The following is a 21,679-nucleotide window of genomic DNA, read 5'->3' on the forward strand; positions in this document are numbered from 1 at the left end:
CATGGGATCCGAGCCGCGTCTGTAACATACACCACAGCTCACGGCAATGCCGGATCCTTAACCCACTGAGCAAGGCCAGGGACCGAACCTGCAACCTCATGGTTCCTAGTCGGATTCATTAACCACTGTGCCACAACGGGAACTCCTATTATTTTTTTTTGATAATGCCTGTGTTCTATTATTGAGAAACAGTTCACAATCCCTTCTTAAACAAACAAAAAGAAGGTATTTTTCCCCCCAAACCCTCATATTTTTGGAGCAAGCTTTATAAACTCTTTGTTTCTTATTCCCATGACACTTCCAAAAACACGTAAGTATAAACAAAATTAAAAACCCATTTAAAAAAATGTGCTTGTGTTCCCATCATGGATCAGCGGAAGGGAATCTGACCAGTATCCATGAGGACACAGGTTCGATCCCTGGCCTCGCTCAGTAGGTTAAGGATCTGGCGTTGCCGTGAGCTATGGTATCTGTTACAGACACAGCCCAGATCCTGGCATTGCTGTGGCTGTGGTGTAGGCCTGCAGCTGCAGCTCCAATTTGACCCCTAGCCTGGGAACCTCCATAGGCCATGGGAGTGGCCCTAAAAAGACAAAAGTTACAAAAAAAAAAAAAGTGATGGTGGAAGTGGTTTCCAGCGCCAGTGAATCATGATTCCAGTGGAAAACAAGCTCTCACAAACCTCAGGGCTTTTGAAATGCTCTGATTTTCTTTGCCTGCACCTTGGTCTCTGCTTGGTAGAGGGTGGGTGCTCCATGTTTGCCGATGGGCTGGCTGACTGTCTTGGTGCTGCTGAAGTCCTTCTGGAGAGAAATAGCTGCTTCTCTCTGTGTCCCCCTGTCAGAATTTTGGTTTTATCTACAGAGTCTCAGAAAATGTGATCACTTTTCTCTTAGAACCAAATTTCCTATCCTCCTGATCCTTTGTCTGTTAGGAAAGGTTGGAAGGGACACTTAAGGACAGTTAGCTCAGTCTCCTACCCAGTGCAAGAATCTTTCCTCCAGCAAATTAGGTATAATTCAGGACTCCAGAAGCCCGCAATGCGATGCTCACGTTGGTGATATGGCTTGACTAGCTCTCAGGGGTAACATCTACCACTTACACAGCTGAAATCTGCTTTGATTTACTCCTATCCCATCTTAGCTCTGTCCTGTGATGCCTCAGAGAATAGGCCTGCTTCAAGAATTTAAAGGGCTCGCCTGGGAGTTCCTGTTGTGGTTCAGTGGGTTATGAACCTGAGTAGTGTCCATACAGATGCAGGTTCAGTCTCTGGCATTGCTCAGTGGGTCAAGAATCCAGTGTTGTAGTGAGCTGTGGTGCAGATAAAGATGCTGCTGTGATCTGGCTTTGCTGTGGCTGTGGCATAGACCAGTAGTTGCAGCTCCAATTCAACTCCTATCCCAGGGTCACAGGTGCAGCCCTGAAAAGCAAAAAAAAAAAAAAAAAAAAGGCTCTCTTGTCTTTATCCCTGACTTTCTCTAGGCTACATTACTTTCTTCTGAACATCTTCATTTAAATAAATTTTTTTGGAATATGGTTGACAAATAATGTTGTGTTAGTTTCAGGTGTACAGCAAATGGTTCAACTACACATATACATACATCCATTCCTTCAGATCCTTTTCCCATAGAGCTTATTACACAGTATTGAGTGGATTTCCCTGTGCTATACAGTGGGTTCTTATTACATATCTAGTTTATATTTGTAGCGTATATGCTAAGCCCAACCTGCTCATTTATCCATCCCCTCCACCCTTCCCCTTGGGTAACCATAAATTTGACCTCAAAATCTGTGGGTCTGTTTCTGTTTTATAAATAAGTTCTCTTGCATCAATTTTAATTAATTCCAGATAAGTGGAATTTGTCTTTCTCTGTCTGGCTTACTGAATATCTTCCTTTTTGAGCCCTACCTTAGTCTTGGTGACAGAGCCCTTAGCTCTCTCTACCAATTGAAATTATGTCCTGGTAACACGAAGACCTCTTTCCAATTGTATATATATGTATTTGTGTATATACATATGCATCTCTCTATATAAAACATGGAGGTTAGTATTGCTGTGGTGTTTATTTGTATTTTCAATATTCTTACTTTTCAGAGTTTCCTGTCATACAGTTTTTTTTTAAAACTGTATTTTGAGTCGAGCCTAAGATTGTTATTATTTTTATTACGAATTGTTTTCAGAAATGCAAAAGCATAGAGAGGCGTGTTAATAACAAACATCCATGAACCCACCATCTAGATTTAACAAATGTTATTATTTTCCAGATTTCCTTCAGATGACTTTTCAAAGAAATGTCCACACTGTTTGGTGTCAAAGGAAGTGGGCAAGGGGGTTTACTTGGGGGACCAGGTAGCCTGGAATATAGACAGTTACTTCCTATGGCAGCGAGTAAATAGTTTTCATTTTCTTTCCAAGACCTGGTAGGAAGGTCATCCATTGCCTCTTTAACTGTCAATCTATTTTCAGCTTTCGCTGGTAGATATGTGGGTGGGCTCAGACCTTTCAAACACCGTGTTTATCACCGATGTCATTTCCTTACAGGCAGTCCTGGTTTCCACCGCCCCCTCCAGGTTACAGTGCTGCCCCAAGCACAGGAGCAAGCAGCAGGTAAGAGAAAAGTGTCAGAGGTTATTGCTATGTAATCTGATGGAAGATTGTATTAGATATTGACAAATGTATAGTTGTGGATGTGCTGGAATAAACCAGAGAAATTTTGTGCTGAATAAGACAGTGCCCAGAGGGAGTGAGGTCGGCTATTGGCACCCCTGGTAGGAAATCTGACAAGCTTTGGGGAATAAGTACCTGTATCTATAGTTTCCTAAAGGTTGCTGTAACATTAAAAAAGAAAAAAAAAAGTGTGTGGGAGGAGCTGCTTAACAAGAATGTATTGTCCCACAGTTCCAGAGGCTAGAAGGCCAAGGTCAAGGTGTTGGCAGGGTTAGTTCCTCCTCAGGGATGTGAGAGGGAACCTGTTCCACCCTCTCTCCTGGCTTTTGGTGTTTTCCTTGCAATCTCTGGCATTCCCTAGCTTGTAGAAGCACCATAACCTCGGCATATGGAGGTTCCCAGGCTAGGGGTCGAATCAGAGCTGCAGCTGCCGCCTTATGCCATGGCCACAGCAACACAGGTTGCAAGCCACATCTGCAACCTACACAGTTTGCAGCACAGCTGGATCTTTAGCCTACTGGATAGGGCCGGAGACTGAACCTGCGTCCTCGTGGATGCTAATCAGATTCATTTCTGCCGCACCACAAGGGGAACTCCACGCCCTCCTCTTTACATGGAGTTCTTCCCATGTGCGTGTCTCTGTCCAAATTTCCCCTTCTTAGAAGGGCACGAGTCGTATGGGACGTGGGGCTCATCCAGCTCCAGTGTGATTTCATCCTAACTTAACTGCTTGTGTTGGCAATGACCTAATGTCCAATTAAGGTCACATTCTGGGGCACTGAGGGTTAGGACTCCAGGCTACAAGTTTGGAGAGGACATAATTCAACCTGTAAGACTGGCAGAGACAAGACCAGAGGCAGGCACGAGGTGGGGCTCCAGCGTGGGCTTCTGGGGCGTGACCAGTTGTGGCTGAGACAAGATCAGGTGCCCAGGTGGGAATATGCATGGCAAGTTCTTTGTAAACTTTAAGTGACAGATGGGTGTTTTTGTTTGTCTTTTCCTTTTTTGGGTGTTGAGAGCAATAATTATACCCCAAATTATAGAGCATATGGAGAACGCCTTGTTCTCTAATTTCCATGCTGGGAATGTCAACAGCTACGTAATTTCATAAATATTTAGTATTTGATTTCTGTGTGCTAGGATCTAAGGATATATCAGTGAACAAAACCTGGAGCCTGAACTTGAGCTTCAAAGCCAACACAAGTGTCTGCTTCCCCTAACCTATGTCCTCAGTAACACAGGAGGAAAACTAAGCCCTCTGAGTTTGCGTGGCTTTAGGGTATCCAGCATCGTTTTCATGCCATCAACCCCTAGAATATATTCACCAAGTATTTCCTTGTTAAAATGGGATTTATTTTCCCAGTTCAGCAATTGGAAGAGAATTGCCAGTGTGCCTGTCTCATATTAGACTGTTTTATTTCCCCAAATTTTCATCTGTTGCACAGGCTTGTAATATTTCTTTTATTTCCAAATAATAGGTTTTTTTTGGTTTTTTTTTTTTTTGTCTTTTTTGGGCTGCACTCACGGCATATGGAGGTTCCCAGGCTAGGGGTCCAAGCAGAGCTGAACCCTCTGGCCTACACCACAGTCACAGCAACTCAGGATCCGAGCCACCTCTGCGACCTATACCACAGCTCACGGCAACACCAGATTCTTAACCCACTGATCAAGGCCAGGGATTGAACCCACATCCTCATGGATGCTAGGCAGTTCGCTAACCACTGAGTCACAATGGGAACATCCAAATAATAGGAAAATTTGTCATATTACATTTAGGTTGAATCGATAATGACATAAATAAAACTTTAGTTGACCAATAGACACGAAGAGCTCAAGTGGTCTTTTTCACACCTCTGACTGCATCTGTATGTATATGTGTATATATGTATTATATGTATATAATACGTATATAATATTGAACATGTGGGGCAATCACCACTCGGAATTGCATCCACCTCTGTTCAAATATTTTGTCTTTAAACCTGTTCAGTTGGTGATTTCTGATCATATGAACTGCCAAGTATGGACCATATTTCTGGTTTAAAATCTTCTTTCCCTTCAGGATGTGTTTAGCTATTTCTCTGTGAGTGATACCTCTTGCGGAGCTATCTAAATGGAGAAAATAGTAACTATGGGTTTTGCTAGTTACTATTGTTTCCTTATGCCTGTAAGATCCATCCAATTTTGTCTTGATCAACAATAACTGATACTTAGAAACATGTATTAATTCCAAAATAACTTCTTGTTTTTATCTTCTAGTGATTATTCCATGATTAATGTATATTATCATTATAATAAGCAACTGGTTATGTAACTGTAAAGAGACAGAAGGATGATTCATGAGTTAACATCTCAGGCATACTGTGCCCGTTGAGCTGCGAATCTCTGCACAGAACTGATGGTGCTTGGCTATATGCCCTGACAATTTATGCATGGCTGGATGTGATTTACATGGAAGATAAAATAAATTACAGTACTTCTATTTATGATTCCTGAGTCAGATCCATAGCACCAGAACTAAGGAAGAGAGAAGATTACTGGACAAGGTTGATGCATTTAGATATCCATCCCTTTTTTTTAGTCACAGATTATTAATATAATGGCTAAACGGAAAGTCTTCCCTTTGAGAATCAGAGCTAATGTCACGCCAAGCTTTCAGAGGAAGGAGAGAATAATAAAATATAGCAATGCCTTTGATTTCTAAGGTGCTTTCCTTTGGAAGAGCTCAAAGTACAGCTTCTGTTTCTTTCATGCCAGTGCATCTCTCAGGGCTGAGAAATAGTCTTTTTAGTAAAAGCTGGGAAATAGAAGCAATGATTAAATGATGAAGGGAGGCAAAGTCTTCACAAAGAGATCTTTGTCCCCAGAAGAACAAAAAGAAAATGAAAATAAGTCAAAAACAGGCAAAAATGGAGGACTGGGATTTTTAATACTAGCTAATAGCACAATACTAACGTTATTTTCCCTTCATCCTTTACTTATCACTCGTCTCCTTCTCCCTTACTCTCCCCCCGCCCCCCATCTTCTGCCAAAGAATTTCCCCTTAATACTAACTTTCTCACTTCTATTGCTGTTCTTCCTTTTATGAACCTTCATTTTCCTACCACCTAGTCTTTCCCAGAGATTTCATTTTCTCCCTCACCCCTCTGTTTGTGGAGCACATTTGAAAAGACCACTGGAGGTGTTCCCATCATGGCTCAGTGAACACGAATCTGACTAGCATCCATGAGGATGCAGGTTTGATCCCTGGCCTCATTCCATGGATTATGGATCTGGTGTAAGTTGCAGACGTGGCTCGGATCCCGAGTTGCTGTGGCTGTGCCACTGGACTTCCCAGTCATTACAAGAATGAATCATTTTCCAAGCTTTTTCCTCCTTTCTCTCTCCTTGGTCTTTGATAACTGTCGACCATTCCATCCCTCAGTTGTTTCTTTCTTGACTTACATAGTGTGGAAGATCTAAACTCGATTGTGTTTGGATTGAAAACTTGTGTTGGTGTTGTGTTTGGATTAAAATCTATTACCAGAATGGTGTAAGCTGTACCCAAAGAGTCCCACACTTTTTTTTAATCAACAGAATAACCCATGCTATCATAGTTTTATCTATATTTATATGCATATCTATATCTATGACCCTGCAAGTCTATGTTTATGTCTATATCTTTTCCAATATTTACATCTAGAACTATAGCCACATGTAATTCTCTCTGTATAATTGATAAAAGGTTGGTGAGTTCAACTGGAGCTTAAATGAGCAAATTTAATTCTCTGCAATAACCATACCTTAGGGCTAAAGAAAAAAAGCAATTTCTTCTTACTTTTTCTTTTTTCTTTTTATAGCTGCAATTGCAGCATATGGAAGTTCCCAAGCTAGGGTTCAAATTGGAGCTGCAGCTGCCAGCCTACACCAGAGCCACAGCCACACCAACACTAAATCCAAGCTGTACCTGCAACCTGTATCGCAGCTTGCAGCAATGCCAGATCCTTAACCCATTGAGCAAGACCAGGGATTGAACCCACATCCTCATGGACACTAGACTGGGTTCTTAACCTGCTGAGCCACAATGGGATCTCCCTGCCAAAAGCAATTTCTTAAGATAGGTATTATTTTCTGGATGATATACATTGGTCTTGCAAAGAGAGGGTGAGGACCTGGGTGATCAAACAAAATTTTGGAGTTAAAGAGTTAAATATCTTCAAAAGCCTCCTGTGCCCTTTTTGATAAAACAAGATTAAAGAGAGAAGCTATGATTCATCATAGCCAAACATAGCAGGTAAATTCTGAAATTAAAATATTTTTGAGCCAATTTCTAAGGTAGCTCCTTGGTCCCTGGATATGCATGTTCTCTGATCTCTTGCTGCGAAGGGAAACCACCAGCATAGTGTTTTGAATGACCAACCCATGTCAGCAAGATTCTTTCCTCTAAAATCTTCTTCTCTTCTCTTTTTTGTATTTTTAATTAAAGTATAGTTGATTTACAATGTTGTGCCAATTTCTACTGTAGAGCAAACTAGCCTGGTCATACATATATATATATATATATATACATTCATTTTCTTATATTATCTTCCATCATGTTCTATCCCAAGTGATTGGATATAGTTCTCTGTGCTATGCAGTAGGAACTCATTGCTTATCCCTTCTAAATGTAATAGTTTGCATCTACTAACCCCAAACTCCCAGTCCATCCCGTTCTCTTCCCCCTTCCCCCTTGGCAACCACTACGCTGTTGAAACCTTTTCAAATGCCATCAGAAACTGTAATTTTGGAGTTCCCGTCATGGCTTAGTGGAAATGAATCTAACATCCATGAGGACGCAGGTTCAATCCCTGGCCTTGCTCAGTGTCTTAAGAATCTGGCATTGCGTGAGCTATGGTGCAGGTCGCAGCCGTGGCTTCGATCTGGTGTTGCTCTTGCTGTGGTGTAGGCCAGCAGCTACAGCTCCAATTCGACCCCTAGCCTGGAAACTTCCATATGCCATGGGTGTGGCCCTAAAAAAGACAAAGAAAAAAGACTTGTAATTTATTTTTATTTTAGTCAGGACCGAAATCAAGTTTTAGCTTTATAATTGCTCTTCCTCATTGCAGTGATCTATCTCTTCTCCTACCTCTATGATCAAACCCCTGCTTCACTGGTTCCCCCACTCTTTTCCATGTTCAAATCCCTTTCATCTTAAAAAAAAAAAAAAAAGCCTCCTAAACATCAATAGCCTAATCTTACAAATCTGTTTAATTGCTGCCCTGTCTCTCCCTCACAGCCACAGTTCTTGGAAGAGTTGATGGCACTGACCATCTCATTTTCTGGGTGATTCATGGAAACAGCTCTCCTCAAGGTCACTAGTGATCTTGCTGACAAGTTCCTGTTGCCATATCAGTCCCAATGACTAATCGACCTTTCCAAAGGCCACTGGCTATTCATGTCTTTAAAACTCTCTCTCTTATTGTCCTTTTTTTTTTTTTTTTTTTTCCTTTTTGGTCCTTTTAGGACCACACCCACAGCATATGGAGGTTCCCAGGCTAGGGGTCAAATCAGAGCTACAGCAGTTGGCCTACACCAGAGCCACAGCCATGCCAGATCCAAGCCATGTCTGTGACCTACAGCACAGCTCACAGCAACACCAGATCCTTAACCTACTGAGCAAGGCCAGGGATCAAACCCACAACCTCATGGTTCCTAGTCGGATTCATTTCCACTGCGCCACAACAGGAATTCCTCTCTTATTGTCTTTTGAAACTCACCTCCCCGCCCCCACCCCAACATGCTCCTGAGTTTTCTTTTATAGGCATTAACTTGTTTAATCACAATTTGCTTTATCGTACTTTGCAGATACTGTGTTTTTTACAAACTGAAGTGTTGTGGCAACCCTGTGTATTGGCGCCATTTTCCCAACAGCATTGGCTCACTTCATGTCTCTCTGTCACATTTCGATAATTCTCACAATATTTCAATCTTTTTTGTTGTTATTGTATTTGTTACCATGATCTGTGAGCAGCGATTTTTTTTTTTTTAGCAAGCAAAGTCTTTTATTACAGGAAAGCAAATAGCTCCCAGAACAGCTGGGAGGGGGGAGAAGAGCCCCCCTCTCTATTGTCTTATAAGGGTTTTTAATCCCTTAAAGATGGAGGGGTACCAATGTGGGGTCCAGAAAGATGTGGTTTTCTCCCATTGGCCTTGCTCCATTACCTATATCAGTTCTTATCCAATAGGAGTTTTAGGGGTGGAAATGTCCCGTAAGGCTCACAGTTCTTTGCCCTTTTCTTCCCATAAACAGAGTCACAGGGGATTAGGGATTAATATCCATCCGGGTATAGGTACACTCTCTATAGTCAACAAGGCCTGTGAGGCTGTAACTCCCTGGAGCCCTTAAGCCACAAATGTTCATCAATAGGCATCTCAAAGAATGCATCAAAGCCCTTGTTCCTACACTGACTGCCTGAGCTATGATTCTGCCTCAATCCCCCCTTCTAGAGTTGGAGACTCTAACTGCGGGGGAAAGGGGGCAACAACCACTCTGACCGCTTCATACTAAAAAGGGGTGTCGTTAGGGGAAAGCAGTTAGGTCTCCACTCATAGGACGGTCAAGTGGGCTTCAATACATTACATTGGGTACCCCTTCTATGTGAGCAGTGATCTTTATTGTCACTGTTGCAAAAAGATTACACCTTGTTGAAGGCTCAGATGATGGTTAGCATTTTTTAGCCATAAAGTATTTTTTTAAATTAAGGTATATATATATTTTTAGACATAATACTATTGAACACTTAAAAGACTACAGTATAATATAAACATAACTTGTATATGCACTGGGAAACCAAGAAAATTAGTGTGACTTGCTTTATTGAGATACTTTATTGGGGGTGGTCTGGAATTGAACCCACAGTATCTCTAAGGTGAGCCTGTGTTTCTCTAGCCATTTTATCTCAGCTCCTTGGCTACCTCCCCATCCTCCAACAAGCCACTAAATGTTGATGATCCTAAAGCCTCAATGTCCCTTTTCTCTGCTTGTTGTGTGCTCTGTCTTTTGACAAGCCATTCCTGCCCATGGCTTCTGTGGCCATTTGTATGTTCCTGGCTCCTTCATTTCTATCCATGCCACCTCTTCTCTGAGTTACCTTTGGATACTCAACTGCTTACGTGACATCTTTGCTTAACTGTCTCAAAAACATTACAGATGCAACAGGTTCAAAATGAAATTCCTAATTCTCTACACTTAACTTGCCCTCTAGCTCAATACTACTGTCCTCCAGCCAATCAACATCCTTGCAGTCTTGTTTTGTTTTGTTTTGTTTTGTTGTCTTTTTGCCTTTTCTAGGGCCGCTCCCATGGCATATGGAGGTTCCCAGGCTAGGGGTCTAATCAGAGCTGTAGCCGCCGGCCTACGCCAGAGCCACAGCAATGCGGGATCTGAGCTGCATCTGCGACCTACACCACAGCTCACGGCAACGCCGGATCCTTGAGCCACTGAGCAAGGCCAGGGATCGAACCTGCAACCTCATATCCTTGCAATCTTGAAGGTATATTTTATACCTTTCTCTCCTTACCCACCAGTACCCAATCCATCAGCAAATCCTGGCAATTTACCTCCCAACTGCCTCTTGAATCTGTCTACCTCTCTCCATTTCTCTTATTTTATCTCCCCTGGACTATAACAAGAGCGACCTAAGTATTCTCCCTTCACTCACCCTGATATCCACTCCCCTAATCTTTTCTCTGCACAGTTGCCAGACTGATTTTTCTGTCTTTTTTGTCCACAACCTCAGCATATGGACGTTCCAGGGCTAGGGATCCAATCCAAGCCACAGCTGCAACCTACACCACAGCTGTGGCAATGCCGAATCCTTAACCCACTGTGCCACAGTGGGAACTCTTGGACTCATATTTTCAAAAGATTAATGGAAACATAATACCCTCCTAAGTGAAAATATGACTTTTCATGATGCTTAGAATGAAGACCCAAATCCTTAGCATTGACTGCCTGCCCATTCTTCCCTTCCATGCCTTATAACTTCCCTTTGCCCTCTCTTCAGCTCACTTAATCTGTTTTGAATGTCCTGTCCTCCCAGCATCTACAGACCCTTGGCATATAAGGGTCTACCTGCGACCATTTCTCCTCCCCAATCTGGGGCACTTATGTTCTTGTGGCCATGAGCAAATTGTCTTCAAATTTCTCTTCAGACTGACACTACTGATTGATCACTGTTCTGTTCTCTCCGCTCCACGCAAACTCAGACATGGAAGCTTCTTTTCCTTGGTTGGTCCAAATACCACTTGCATAAGGTTTTAATAAAGATATGGGATGAGAGGAGTGATAGCCATACATGGTAGAAGCCCAGACCAAACGATGTAAAGCATCCTATTAGAACTTCCTGCTTCTAAGTTCTTTGGCCACTCCTATTCTTTTTTTTTTTTTTTTTTGTCTTTTTTTTTTTTTTGCCATTTCTAGGGCTGCTCCAACAGCATATGGAGGTTCCCAGGCTAGGGGTTGAATCAGAGCTGTAGCTGCCAGCCTATGCCAGAACTACAGCAACGCGGGATCCGAGCCGCGTCTGCAGCCTACACCACAGCTCACGGCAACGCCGGATCCTTAAGCCACTGAGCAAGGCCAGGGATCGAACCCAAAACTTCATGGTTCCTAGTCAGATTTGTTAACCACTGAGCCACGATGGGAACTCCTGGCCACTCCTATTCTTGACCATGTCTCCTTGGTTGACGTTTTCTCTCTATGCCTGAGCTTATTGCTATTTTTCTCAGCAATATCCTCCTCCTTCTTTCTTCTCGCTCTCTCTTTCTCTTTTTCACTGTCTTTCTTCTCTCCTCCCCTCTGACCCCCACCCTAAGTTTTTATTATTTATGCCTCGCAATTTAGTTCTCTTTTGCTGTCCCGGGCTATCCTCAAAGAATCTCCTCCTCATGACCAAACATGATGACACAGTCACTCTTTGGGAAGTACTCTATGCTGCCTTTTAAAATAAAATTATTTTTGTCATCCCCATTGTGGTGCAGCAGAAACGAATCCGATGAGGAACCATGAGGTTGCGGGTTCGATCCCTGGCCTTGCTCAGTGGGTTAAGGATCCGGCATTGCCGTGAGCTGTGGTGTGGGTTGCAGACATGAATCCTGTGTTGCTGTGGCTGTGGTGTAGGCCAGTAGCTGTAGCTCGGATTCAACCCCTAGCCTGGGAACTTCCACATGCTGTGGGTGCGGCCCTAAAAAGAAAAAAATAAAATTATTTTCTTGTGTCACAATAATGTAAGCATTCCATCACCCACACTTAAAACATCAAAACTGTCATCTACCTTTGTCTACCCTACTCCCCTAATTCAGTAGTCATTGTAGTGAGCAAGGCACTTGGATGCTGATCAAGGAGATATGACCTCTGGGGGGGGGGCAGTAGCAAGCTAAGAGCATTATTTTGATAATGCTTGGCCAGCTTTGCCTGGGGAGGAAGTCACTCCCCCCGTGAAATCTTCCCAAGGCAACAGCACAGGGGTCATGACCCAAAAGAGGAGAGAGGCAAGGGAACTCTTTAGGGGGAGGGGGATCAGAGAGGGAGCTCACCTGTCTAAGTGGTGACACTCAGCAACGTCGTAGGCAGTTTCTGGGGCAGAGGGCTCTGAAGGGCAGCAGTAGTTTGGGGGCTTTTGGAGCCCCAGAAGTTGGGTAATATGGATGCACAAGTGACCGTCACACAAGATCAGCTCTGTCAACTTGAGAAAAGATCAGCCTTCTCCAGGAGCTCTGGTGCGATAGGGAGAAGCTTCAGGGGATTCAGGGGAAAAGAGACCCTGAAGGAGATGTGGGCTTGGAACGAAGGAGAGGAGTTCCACAATGCCAGGTCTTCAAGCCCAGGATGAGTTTCAGCATAGTGATGCCACCAACCAATGTAGGAAGAAATCGGAGCAGAATAGAGATACACCATTGGCCGGAAGCTGAGTGTGCATTGATTTGGACAGGTAGCCTGGGATGCTGAAAGGATGTATGTGTGGAGGCTAAGCTCCAAGCAATGAAACATGGACATGACCCTTAGGCAAAAGGTTGGTACCTAAGATCCAGATTTGGGAATGATCCCCAAGACTTTAAATGGTGTGTCTTCAGAATGACGTTACCTTTGGAGAAAATGTTAAATGAGAAGAGATGCAAAGTTGAAGCATGATGTGTCTACACATCCAGGGGTAGAGGAGGAACTAGAAAACAACCACTGCAATGAGTGGTGAGAGGAGGTAATGAGAGGTAGGCAGGGTGGAGGCAGAGTAGGTGGATGGATTCTCCCATCCCACACCAGCCCGACCTTCAGAGTCGGGTATGAATCTTACTTCCACCCACACAGGGGTCTCAGCCCAGCAGGTTGTTTTTGTCCTTGAACTCAGGAAGTCAGTTTGTTGTCTGCAGTCCTCCCTCGAAACATTACTTTTTTGGGGTACACTCCTCACCAGTGGGCATCATCTTATAACCCTTTAAACCGTCGTAGAAATGTATCTGTAAGTACATATTAATTAATTGATTTTACTATTTCTTAGTGTTTACAGGATAGGGAATTGTCCTGTTACCTGTTATTGTATTTGCCTCTTTGTAATTAGGCTTTATTCTAGGTGCTTAAGATAATAATGACTGTTAAACCTCTCTCTTTCTCTTTATCTCTTTCCAAAGCATTTGTTGAGTTCTGACTATGTGCTAGGAAAGGACTTTGCCAGAGACCAGGAATACAAAGCTGTGGAAGACACAGTTCCTATTTCAAGAGACTCAGAGTCCATCAGGGAGTCATTTTGAGCTAAATATGAAGGCTGACCCTTGACTAAAAGTGGGTCCTTGAGGGTAAGATAAACACTACGGTTGAGAGAGTCACAAGATATGGAACATGGAGAAGGAGGCAATAGAGGATGTTTGGGGTATAGTGGGGCCAAAAGGGGAGATGCCAGAGGTGAACCTCACAGATTGATATACGAGAAAGCCACGTGCAGAGGTAAAGTTGGGATGGAGCCGTTCCAGACAGAAAGGAGAGGAGGAGCAAAGGTTCAGGGTGGGTGTGTGTGCACACACACGTGTGTGTATGCATGCGAGCTTGCACGTGCTTATGTCTATTTGTGTGTGTAGAACTATGGGATTTCTAAGAGCCAATCTCCACCCTCATCCTTTATCAGTGATGTTTAGAGGACGTAGCAAATCCAGTAATTCCCTTTTTCTTCTTTTTTCTTTTTTTGCTCTTTTAGGGCCGCTCCCACAGCATATGGAGGTTCCCAGGCTATGGATTGAATCAGAGCTCTAGCCTCTGGCCTACATCAGAGCCACAGCAACACAGGATCCGAGCCGCATCTGCGACATACGCGACAGCTCACAGCAGTGCTGGATCCTTAACCCACAGAGCTAGGCCAGGGATTCAACCCATGTCCTCATGGATCCTAGTCAGATTCATTTCCACTGTGCCACTGCGGGACCTCCCCCGTAATTCCAAATTTGATGCCATGTAGAAAAATGCCTTTTCTCATAAGATGTTATAGATAGATATTTGTAATTTATGAAAAGTTTAGGTACTTTTTCAGAATATCACTTCTATTTTAAGAGTTGATGCTATGTAATTTGAGGTCGAGGTACTAAAGATTCTGAAGTAGCTATGAAGGAACATATATATATGGAAAATTATTAGAAGATCAGAGCCAGTGAAAGTCTTCCCTTTCCCGCTTCTTTAAGATTTATCAGAAAGCCTGATGCCAAGCAGTGTGTAGCCACCACTAGTGTGTGTCTTCAATTTTCAAGTCCTTAACCTTTTTCTCATCTTTGGGTCTTTCAAAAGAGTGATAATATTTGCCAGAGCTTGAGCCAATCACATGACTAGTAGGTGTCATTCATGAGAAATGTTCGATCGAATCACAATAACATATAGACACAGCATTTCTAGGAAGTTGATATTAAAGTGGCTTCTGATTTCAGAACCCACCTTTACATCTTGGTGTTCTGTTCCTTATAAATTCAAGTGCTTCTGACTCTAAATTTAGGTGACTTAGAGATGCTGTGCTCACATGACATGTGAAGCTCATTTAAGAAACTCACTGAAACCCAATTTAAGGAGTTATTTAAGAGACATTATGAACATTTATGATGGTACCCACGCTATGTTCAGGAGCAACAATGAAGCCACCACCACCACCAACAACAAACCAATATGTTTTTTTTCTAATATCATTTCCAAAGACAGAATATGCAACATCTGATAAAATGAAAATAGTGGAGCCACCTAGGAAATTATCACATTTTTAGTGCTTGCTATGTACTTGCATAGTTTCTCATCCATATTTGTTTCAACCTCTTTTCTTTCAGTGGTTTTTTTCACTTCTGCTCAGATGATTGGTAAATTTGAAGGAGAACAAAAAAAATCCTGATTGAGAAGTGGGTTGCCATGGCAACCCTGCACTACAGTTATATTTTTCTGTCTGTAACTATAAATGGTAAAATGTAGCTTTTCTAATTATACTGCCACATTTTTAACTCTATTGGTACCAAACTCTCTGCTAAGTTTGCTCTCATCCTAAAATAAATCAATGTATTTCATTTTTATCTCAACAAAAATCTTCTTACATAAACCAGAATCTCCTTTGTAAAGATTAAGAGTCTGACTCTCAGTAAAATGTCCAAGTAGAGTGATTTTAAAATCTTATCGGAATGCCTGGAATACCCAACCTAGACATTCCCAGTAATTAGAACATTAACGTGAGTCAAGGTTTATTATTTTTGAAGTGTTTGAATAGAATGAGGAGAAAGCTAATTCAGAGTGTGGAGATGAAGGTCTTGACCTTTGGCAGTGAGTTGCTATTTTCTCAGTCCTACGAGGTCAACAGAGACCGTCTCTGATTTCCTAACACTAGTTTTAAGTTACTTATACATTCAAACAACAACCAAGAAAAACCATTCCTGCCCTACCCCTCTGCCTATCCAGAGGTCCCTGCCCCTCCCCCCCCTTGAGCCCCCGTTGCTGCCAAGGGAGCCCCCTGAAGTATGATGAAGTAGGGGGATCTTCAGGTTCAGAAGCAGGGGGAGCAGGAGAAGCTGTTAGAGTCAGGATGCCTGGGGCATGGGCTCTGCCAAAAACATCACCCTCCAAGTTACAACTCTGCGCCAACCATACAAAACAAAGGGTTTGATTAAAAATTTATTTTGTTTCATCATTGAGTAGTACTGCCTGAAGGTCTGTCAACCAAGATGACACATCTCACCTCACTTAACAGCGTGAAAACTCTAACAGGTGAAAAGGGTTGTCTGTGATCATTCACGACTTAGAATCTATCACCTAAGTTAGATTTCCTTCCTGCCAGAACTGGGCAGGGTTGGAGCACTGAAAGGATGCTATTTGGATTTTGTGGGGAGGAGGTGGTGTTGGAGCAACAAGACTCTGGGAAGCAGGGAGGTTCCAGGGTCATGCAGTGTGTGTGACAGGAGCATACTGTGACATAGGGATTGGGCGTCCAATAGCCTGGGTGGGGGATGAAAGGACCAATATTTTACTTAGAACTGTCTGAATACTCTTTGTTCCCTAACCACCTTCTTCTCTCAGACGTATACAGAATATTATACAAGTGGACTCAGACGGTAGATATGGACATACCCCCCCTTTATTGCCCTTTTGTTTGTTGTACTTTGCAAATACTGCATTTTTTTTTTTTTTTTACAAATTGAAAGTTTGTGGCAACCTTGTATCAAGCAAATCTCTTGGCACCATCTTTTCCAACAGCCTTTGCTCATTTTTGTGTCTCAGTATCACATATTCTTGCAATATTTCAAATGCTTTGCCAGGAAAAAGAAAATAATGGACTGAAGGCTTAGGTGATGGTTAGCATTTTTGTAGCAATAAAGTATTTTTAAATTAAGGTATGTGCGTTTTTGAAACATAATGCTATTACACACTTCATAGACTATAGTATAGTGTAAATACAAATTTTTAGATGTGCTGGGAAACCGAAAAATTCATGTGACTTGTTTTATCGCAATGTTTGCTCTAATGTGAAGATCTGGAACTGAATCTGCAATATCTCATCAGTCTGCTTGGGTAGCTCTTGAATCTGCTTCTTGTACTTAGCATAAAGCATGTGCAACTCATCCATACTGTTGCATGTATTAATAGTTGATTCCTTTCCATTGCTGAGTAGTACTTCCGTGTGTGGAGGCACACAGGTCATCTTTCCATTTACCAGTTGAAGGACATTTGACTTGCTTCCAAAGATGCTTTAAATCTTCACGTACAGGTTTTTGTGTGAACATTTTGTGTGTACATTTCTTTTCAGGTGATCACTACTCTTGAAGAAATGCCTACAAGTGGGGTCGCTCTAGATCATGTGAGAAGTGTATGTTTATAAGAAACTGCCAAATAGTTTTTAAAGTGGCTGTACCATTTGGCATTCCTGCCAGCAATGGATGACAGAGTTCAGGTTGCTTTATTTCCTCAGCATCACTTGGTATTGTCAGTTGTTTTGTTTGTTTGTTCGTTTGATTGTTTGAATTTTAGCTGTTCTAATGGGTGTGTAAGGTATCTCATCCTGGTTTTAATGCGCCTTTCCCTTGAGACTAAGGATGTTGAGCATCTTTTCACATGATATGTGTCATCTGTACATCTTCTATAGTGATATATCTGTTGAAATCATTTGCCTTTTTTTTTGATTGGTGGATTTTTGCTTGTTTTGAGAGTTTAAAAATATGTCCTGCTTACAAGTCCTTTATCAGTTATACGATTTGAAAATATTTTTTTCCCAATGTGTGCTTGTACTTTCATTCTCTTAACAGTGTATTTTGAAGGGCAAAGTTTTTTTAATTTAATGAAGTCAAGTTTATCAAGTATAATTACTGTTATTACAAATTGTACTAATGTCATACCTAAGAACTCCTTGCTCAACCCATGATCACAAAGAGTTTTCTTCTGTATTTTCTTCTAAAAGTTTTAGAGAAGGATGATTTACATATAGAACTGTGATCTATTTTAGGTAGACTCCTTTCGAATGCTGAAAATTTTTACAATTTCACCTAATGATAGTTGTAGTAGTCTTATTATCTCTTTGAGAAAACATGTAAGGACCAAAGCTGCTATGAATTCTGCAATACTGGAAAATTTCTATCCCAGGTTTATTTGTCCTCTTATAGATCCAATCTAAATTATACAATGTAAATGTAATTAGCGGCAACTGAGTTTACATACATTTAGAAAGTGCAGTACATGAACACGCAAGGTACTTCATCAATATCAAGTGCTCAGGGCCCTGTGGAATTGAGGATTCCTTGCAATCACTCTGACTCCTATGGTCATGCAGTGATTTGCCAGCTACCGATCTGGACCAACCTCATCCTTTTACAAATGAAGAAGCAGATTCTTCAGAGGGGATCAGTGCTTTTTCCAGGATCAAACTGAAAGTTAGTGGCAAACAACTCTAAAGCCCAGGTATCTGGGATTTTAGTCCAGTGCTTGCTCCACTGATGTGGTGTAGTTCAGAAATGGTCCCTGGCCAGGGAAAGGAAGATATTGGTACAGCAGTGGTTCTTTCGAACAAAGGATCCAGATTCTTTTGAATCTTTAGAATGCCTTATGCTCTGTAAGCTCTTTGAGACCATGGCCCACGCCACACCTTTTCTGGTCTCTGAATACACAGTTTAGCCTCATGTATTGTTATGTATCCTGACGTTGTAAGTAGGGCAGTTGTAGAATAAGTGCTTTCTTTTTTTTTTAGAGCTGCACCTGCAGCATATGGAGGTTCCCAGGCTAGGGATCTAATCAGAGCTGTTGCTGCTGGCCCATGCCACAGCTACAGCAACACAGGATCCAAGTTGTGTTTGTGACCTACACCACCGCTCACAGCAACGCCAGATCCTTGACCCACTGAGCGCGAGGCCAGGGATTGAACCCGCAACCTCATGGTTCTTAGTCAGATTCGTTTCCGCTGCACCATGACAGGAACTCCATAAGTGCTTTCTAAACTAATGATGCCTTCATTGAACAAGGCCATAAAGCAGGACAACCTATTGTTCTTAAATTTTCATTGGAAGTGCCTGGAAGGGTATTGATTTGATAGTCTGATATACAGGAAAAAGCATGAGATTTGACATACAAAAAAAGACAAGGTTAAAACCTTGGCTGGGTCGCTTACTAGGCATGTGACTAGTAAAAAAAGTACTCATGTCTTTCAGAATCAGTGAAAAGAAACAATATATATTCTACAGCATAGATACATAGATTGAATTAAATAAAGTCTGTGAGAACTTGGCCAAGTTGGCATGTTATTGAAGCTCAAAGAATATAGGTTCCATCTTCTTTGCCATTGTTGGAATAAAAATTCTATCTGTGAGATGCAAAAGCTAAGCATTATGGAAAGTGAAAACAAAACTCACCATCAACTGTTAGAGTCCATTATTCTTTCAACCTTGACCTGTGCTGAATAATAGAAACATTCTTCACAAAGTCAAGCTTGAGCAGAAGTCACAGAGCCAAGCTCGTTTTCCAAAAAAAAAAAAAAAAAAAAAAGCCCTAATGCAAAGATGTGATCTTTGCAGCAGCACAAGCACATGAAGAACTATAGACAGCTTGGCTATGTTGTTTCTATTAGCTCTGCCCTTTGGGCTACAGTCTGCGAGTTTTCACATGTTGCCCGTGAAAGCTGTCTTTTGATTCCTAAATGTTATTCTCTGTAATTATAGCCACTAGTGTAATATCACCAACCTGGCAGCAATCTTATGGGATTGAGGGAAAGAGAGAGGGGAGTCCCGGGGGTCAACTCATCCACGCTTAAACGGTGTGTCTCAAAGTGGTGCTCAAATAGGATCATTCCACATGAATGTCTCTTGTTTTTGTCTCTTCAAAACATTCCAAGCCACAGCTTCCTGCCTCCCTCTGGCATTTTAATCCCCCTGCCTGGCATGGCTGAGAGCTCCTGGCACAGCATGAATGACTTTTCTCACTGCCCACCCCAGGCCAGGGGCTCTGTCCTCTGTGACTGTCACTGCAGAGATGCAAATGAAAGCTCCTCTGACAGTGTGACCTTGCAGGGGCTCAGCCCAGCAGGGTTATAAATGCATCACACTGGGAAATAAATATGCTCCTTGGCTTTCCTTAGCCTTCACAACTGCATGCCTACCTTTTCTTTCCCCCAAACCATAGCCTTACTATGCACCCAGATCCTCTTCTCTACTCGCCTCTGCCTCACAGGCACATCCAGACAATAATTCCCCACCTCTCTGGGGACTTAACCCTTCTACATGGCAGAAATTTTGCTTTTCATCCGTGTGATTCTGGCATAAGCAAACTTGGACGCCATCCCACATCTCCTTTTTTGTAATCTTCCTTCCTATCTTGTTACCTCTCTCCTGCCTCTTTTCAGATATCCAGGGCCTGTGCAGACCTGTTGTTACCCAGGCTAACCACCTTCTTACCCCTTTTCTCTATCCCCGGAAGAGCATATCAATCAGCCAATCAACAGATGCATGAAATACACATTATCACTTGAATGACAGTGCATCATCCCCAACACAGGAGTATGTTCTGAGAAGAGAAGATAGTGGCAATACAAATAAAATAATGTCTAATTGTACAATTTAACAGTCGGTCAGACAATTTTTGTTTGGGGAGACTATTTTTGTGGCAATTGCTTTTTCCAGGTAACTCACATAACACAACTCACTGAGCTCCCAGCACCTACTAGGTATTTGGCAGTAGACTCAACAATGATCTTGTATAGGACAGCTAATCTTGAATAGATTTTTTTTTTTTAAGTTTTAGGTCCCTCTTCTGTGCCCATTTCCTTCCTCACCAAATAGAAATTCATCCAGTCCCTTCTCCTTTCAACACATCTTTATTGGCACCAACATCATGTACAATCCTAGTACTTAACTATAACTATCCTGGTAGGGCTTTCAGTCCAGCCAGGGTGGGGCCAAAAATACTGTGTAATTCAGGAAGGTGTGGTACATGCTGTGAAGAGGGGGTGCTATGGGGAGACACAGGAATTATTCAGCACCGTGTTGGGTACTGTTATAGATGGTAACCCCCAAACCAGAATCTAAAGGGCAAGGAGGAATATCAGATGAAAGAGAAAAGGAGGAACACCAGGGGGTACAGAGAATGTGGTATTGGTTGGGATGGGTTAGGAAGTACAAATGGTTTGGCCCAGCTTCAGCACCGGGTTCCTGTGGGATGAAAACAGTGACAGCCAAAAGCACTTGCATTGAGCCAGACCCTGCTCCCATGCTCTGCATGCCCTTCCACTGGCTTCAGTGCCACCATCAACATAAGATCTAGGAGACCCACCATGCCCTGTGCCCACTGCTCCACTGCCTTGCACCCAGGAACTCACTACCACGCTCTACCTAAAAAGCTTCAGGATGAATTCCATCATGTCCTCCAGTTCTGGGACCATGAATCCCCATGAGAACCCTGGTCAGATCATCTCTTATCACCTGGACCACACCCGCTCCCCAGTTCTTTGTATCGCTGAAACCGACCCAACCTAATAGCATTCCATCCCTACAGACCCGTCCACTGAACCTCCCTGGATGTGTCATCTGTTATCATCGAAACACACCTCTTCACTCTCTGACTGATCACTCTGTTCTTTGCGGCGTTCTCCCAGAGGTCCCTGCTCCCACCGCCTCCTTCTCAGTAAGAGCTGTTTTTCTTCCAATCCCTTGTATCACAGGGTCTGGAGGAAGAGGAGGGGTCCTGTTTGCCCCTTATTGCGGCTTCCTATCAGTTTTAACCCTCTCCTCCCTGAAAGTCCGCATCCTCTTTGAAGCCGTCACGCCTTCCCTTTCTCACTGGAGTCATTGGAAGGTCTCTGAGTCACTCACCCTCACCCTGTGGCAACTCTGGCATGGGGCTCCTCATGTCTCACAAACACCCCTCCTGTCATAATGCCTGGTGGTTTCCAAATCCGTGTAGGTAACTACCCGTTTTTCTCTTCCCGCTTCACTGCAGGATGCCTTGAAAGTATCTACATCCATGCTTCTGCCTCCCATTTCCTCTGAAATCCACTCCTAGGTGTTTTTAAC

At 42.7% G+C, this 21,679-nt stretch overlaps 1 protein-coding gene across 7 annotated transcripts in view; it reads left to right on the plus strand.

Annotated features, from left to right (window-relative positions):
* SCEL (sciellin) overlaps window positions 1-21,679 on the plus strand; it is a 132,577-nt gene that overhangs the window by 34,905 nt on the left and 75,993 nt on the right. For all 7 annotated transcript variants that reach the window (XM_047756300.1, XM_047756301.1, XM_047756299.1 and 4 more), the window contains exon 9: window positions 2,543-2,608. In XM_047756300.1, the coding sequence (XP_047612256.1) occupies window positions 2,543-2,608 (66 nt within the window). The remainder of the gene's footprint in view (window positions 1-2,542; window positions 2,609-21,679) is intronic.

This window comes from Phacochoerus africanus, chromosome 13 (assembly GCF_016906955.1).
Source record: "Phacochoerus africanus isolate WHEZ1 chromosome 13, ROS_Pafr_v1, whole genome shotgun sequence".
Lineage (NCBI taxonomy): Eukaryota > Metazoa > Chordata > Mammalia > Artiodactyla > Suidae > Phacochoerus > Phacochoerus africanus.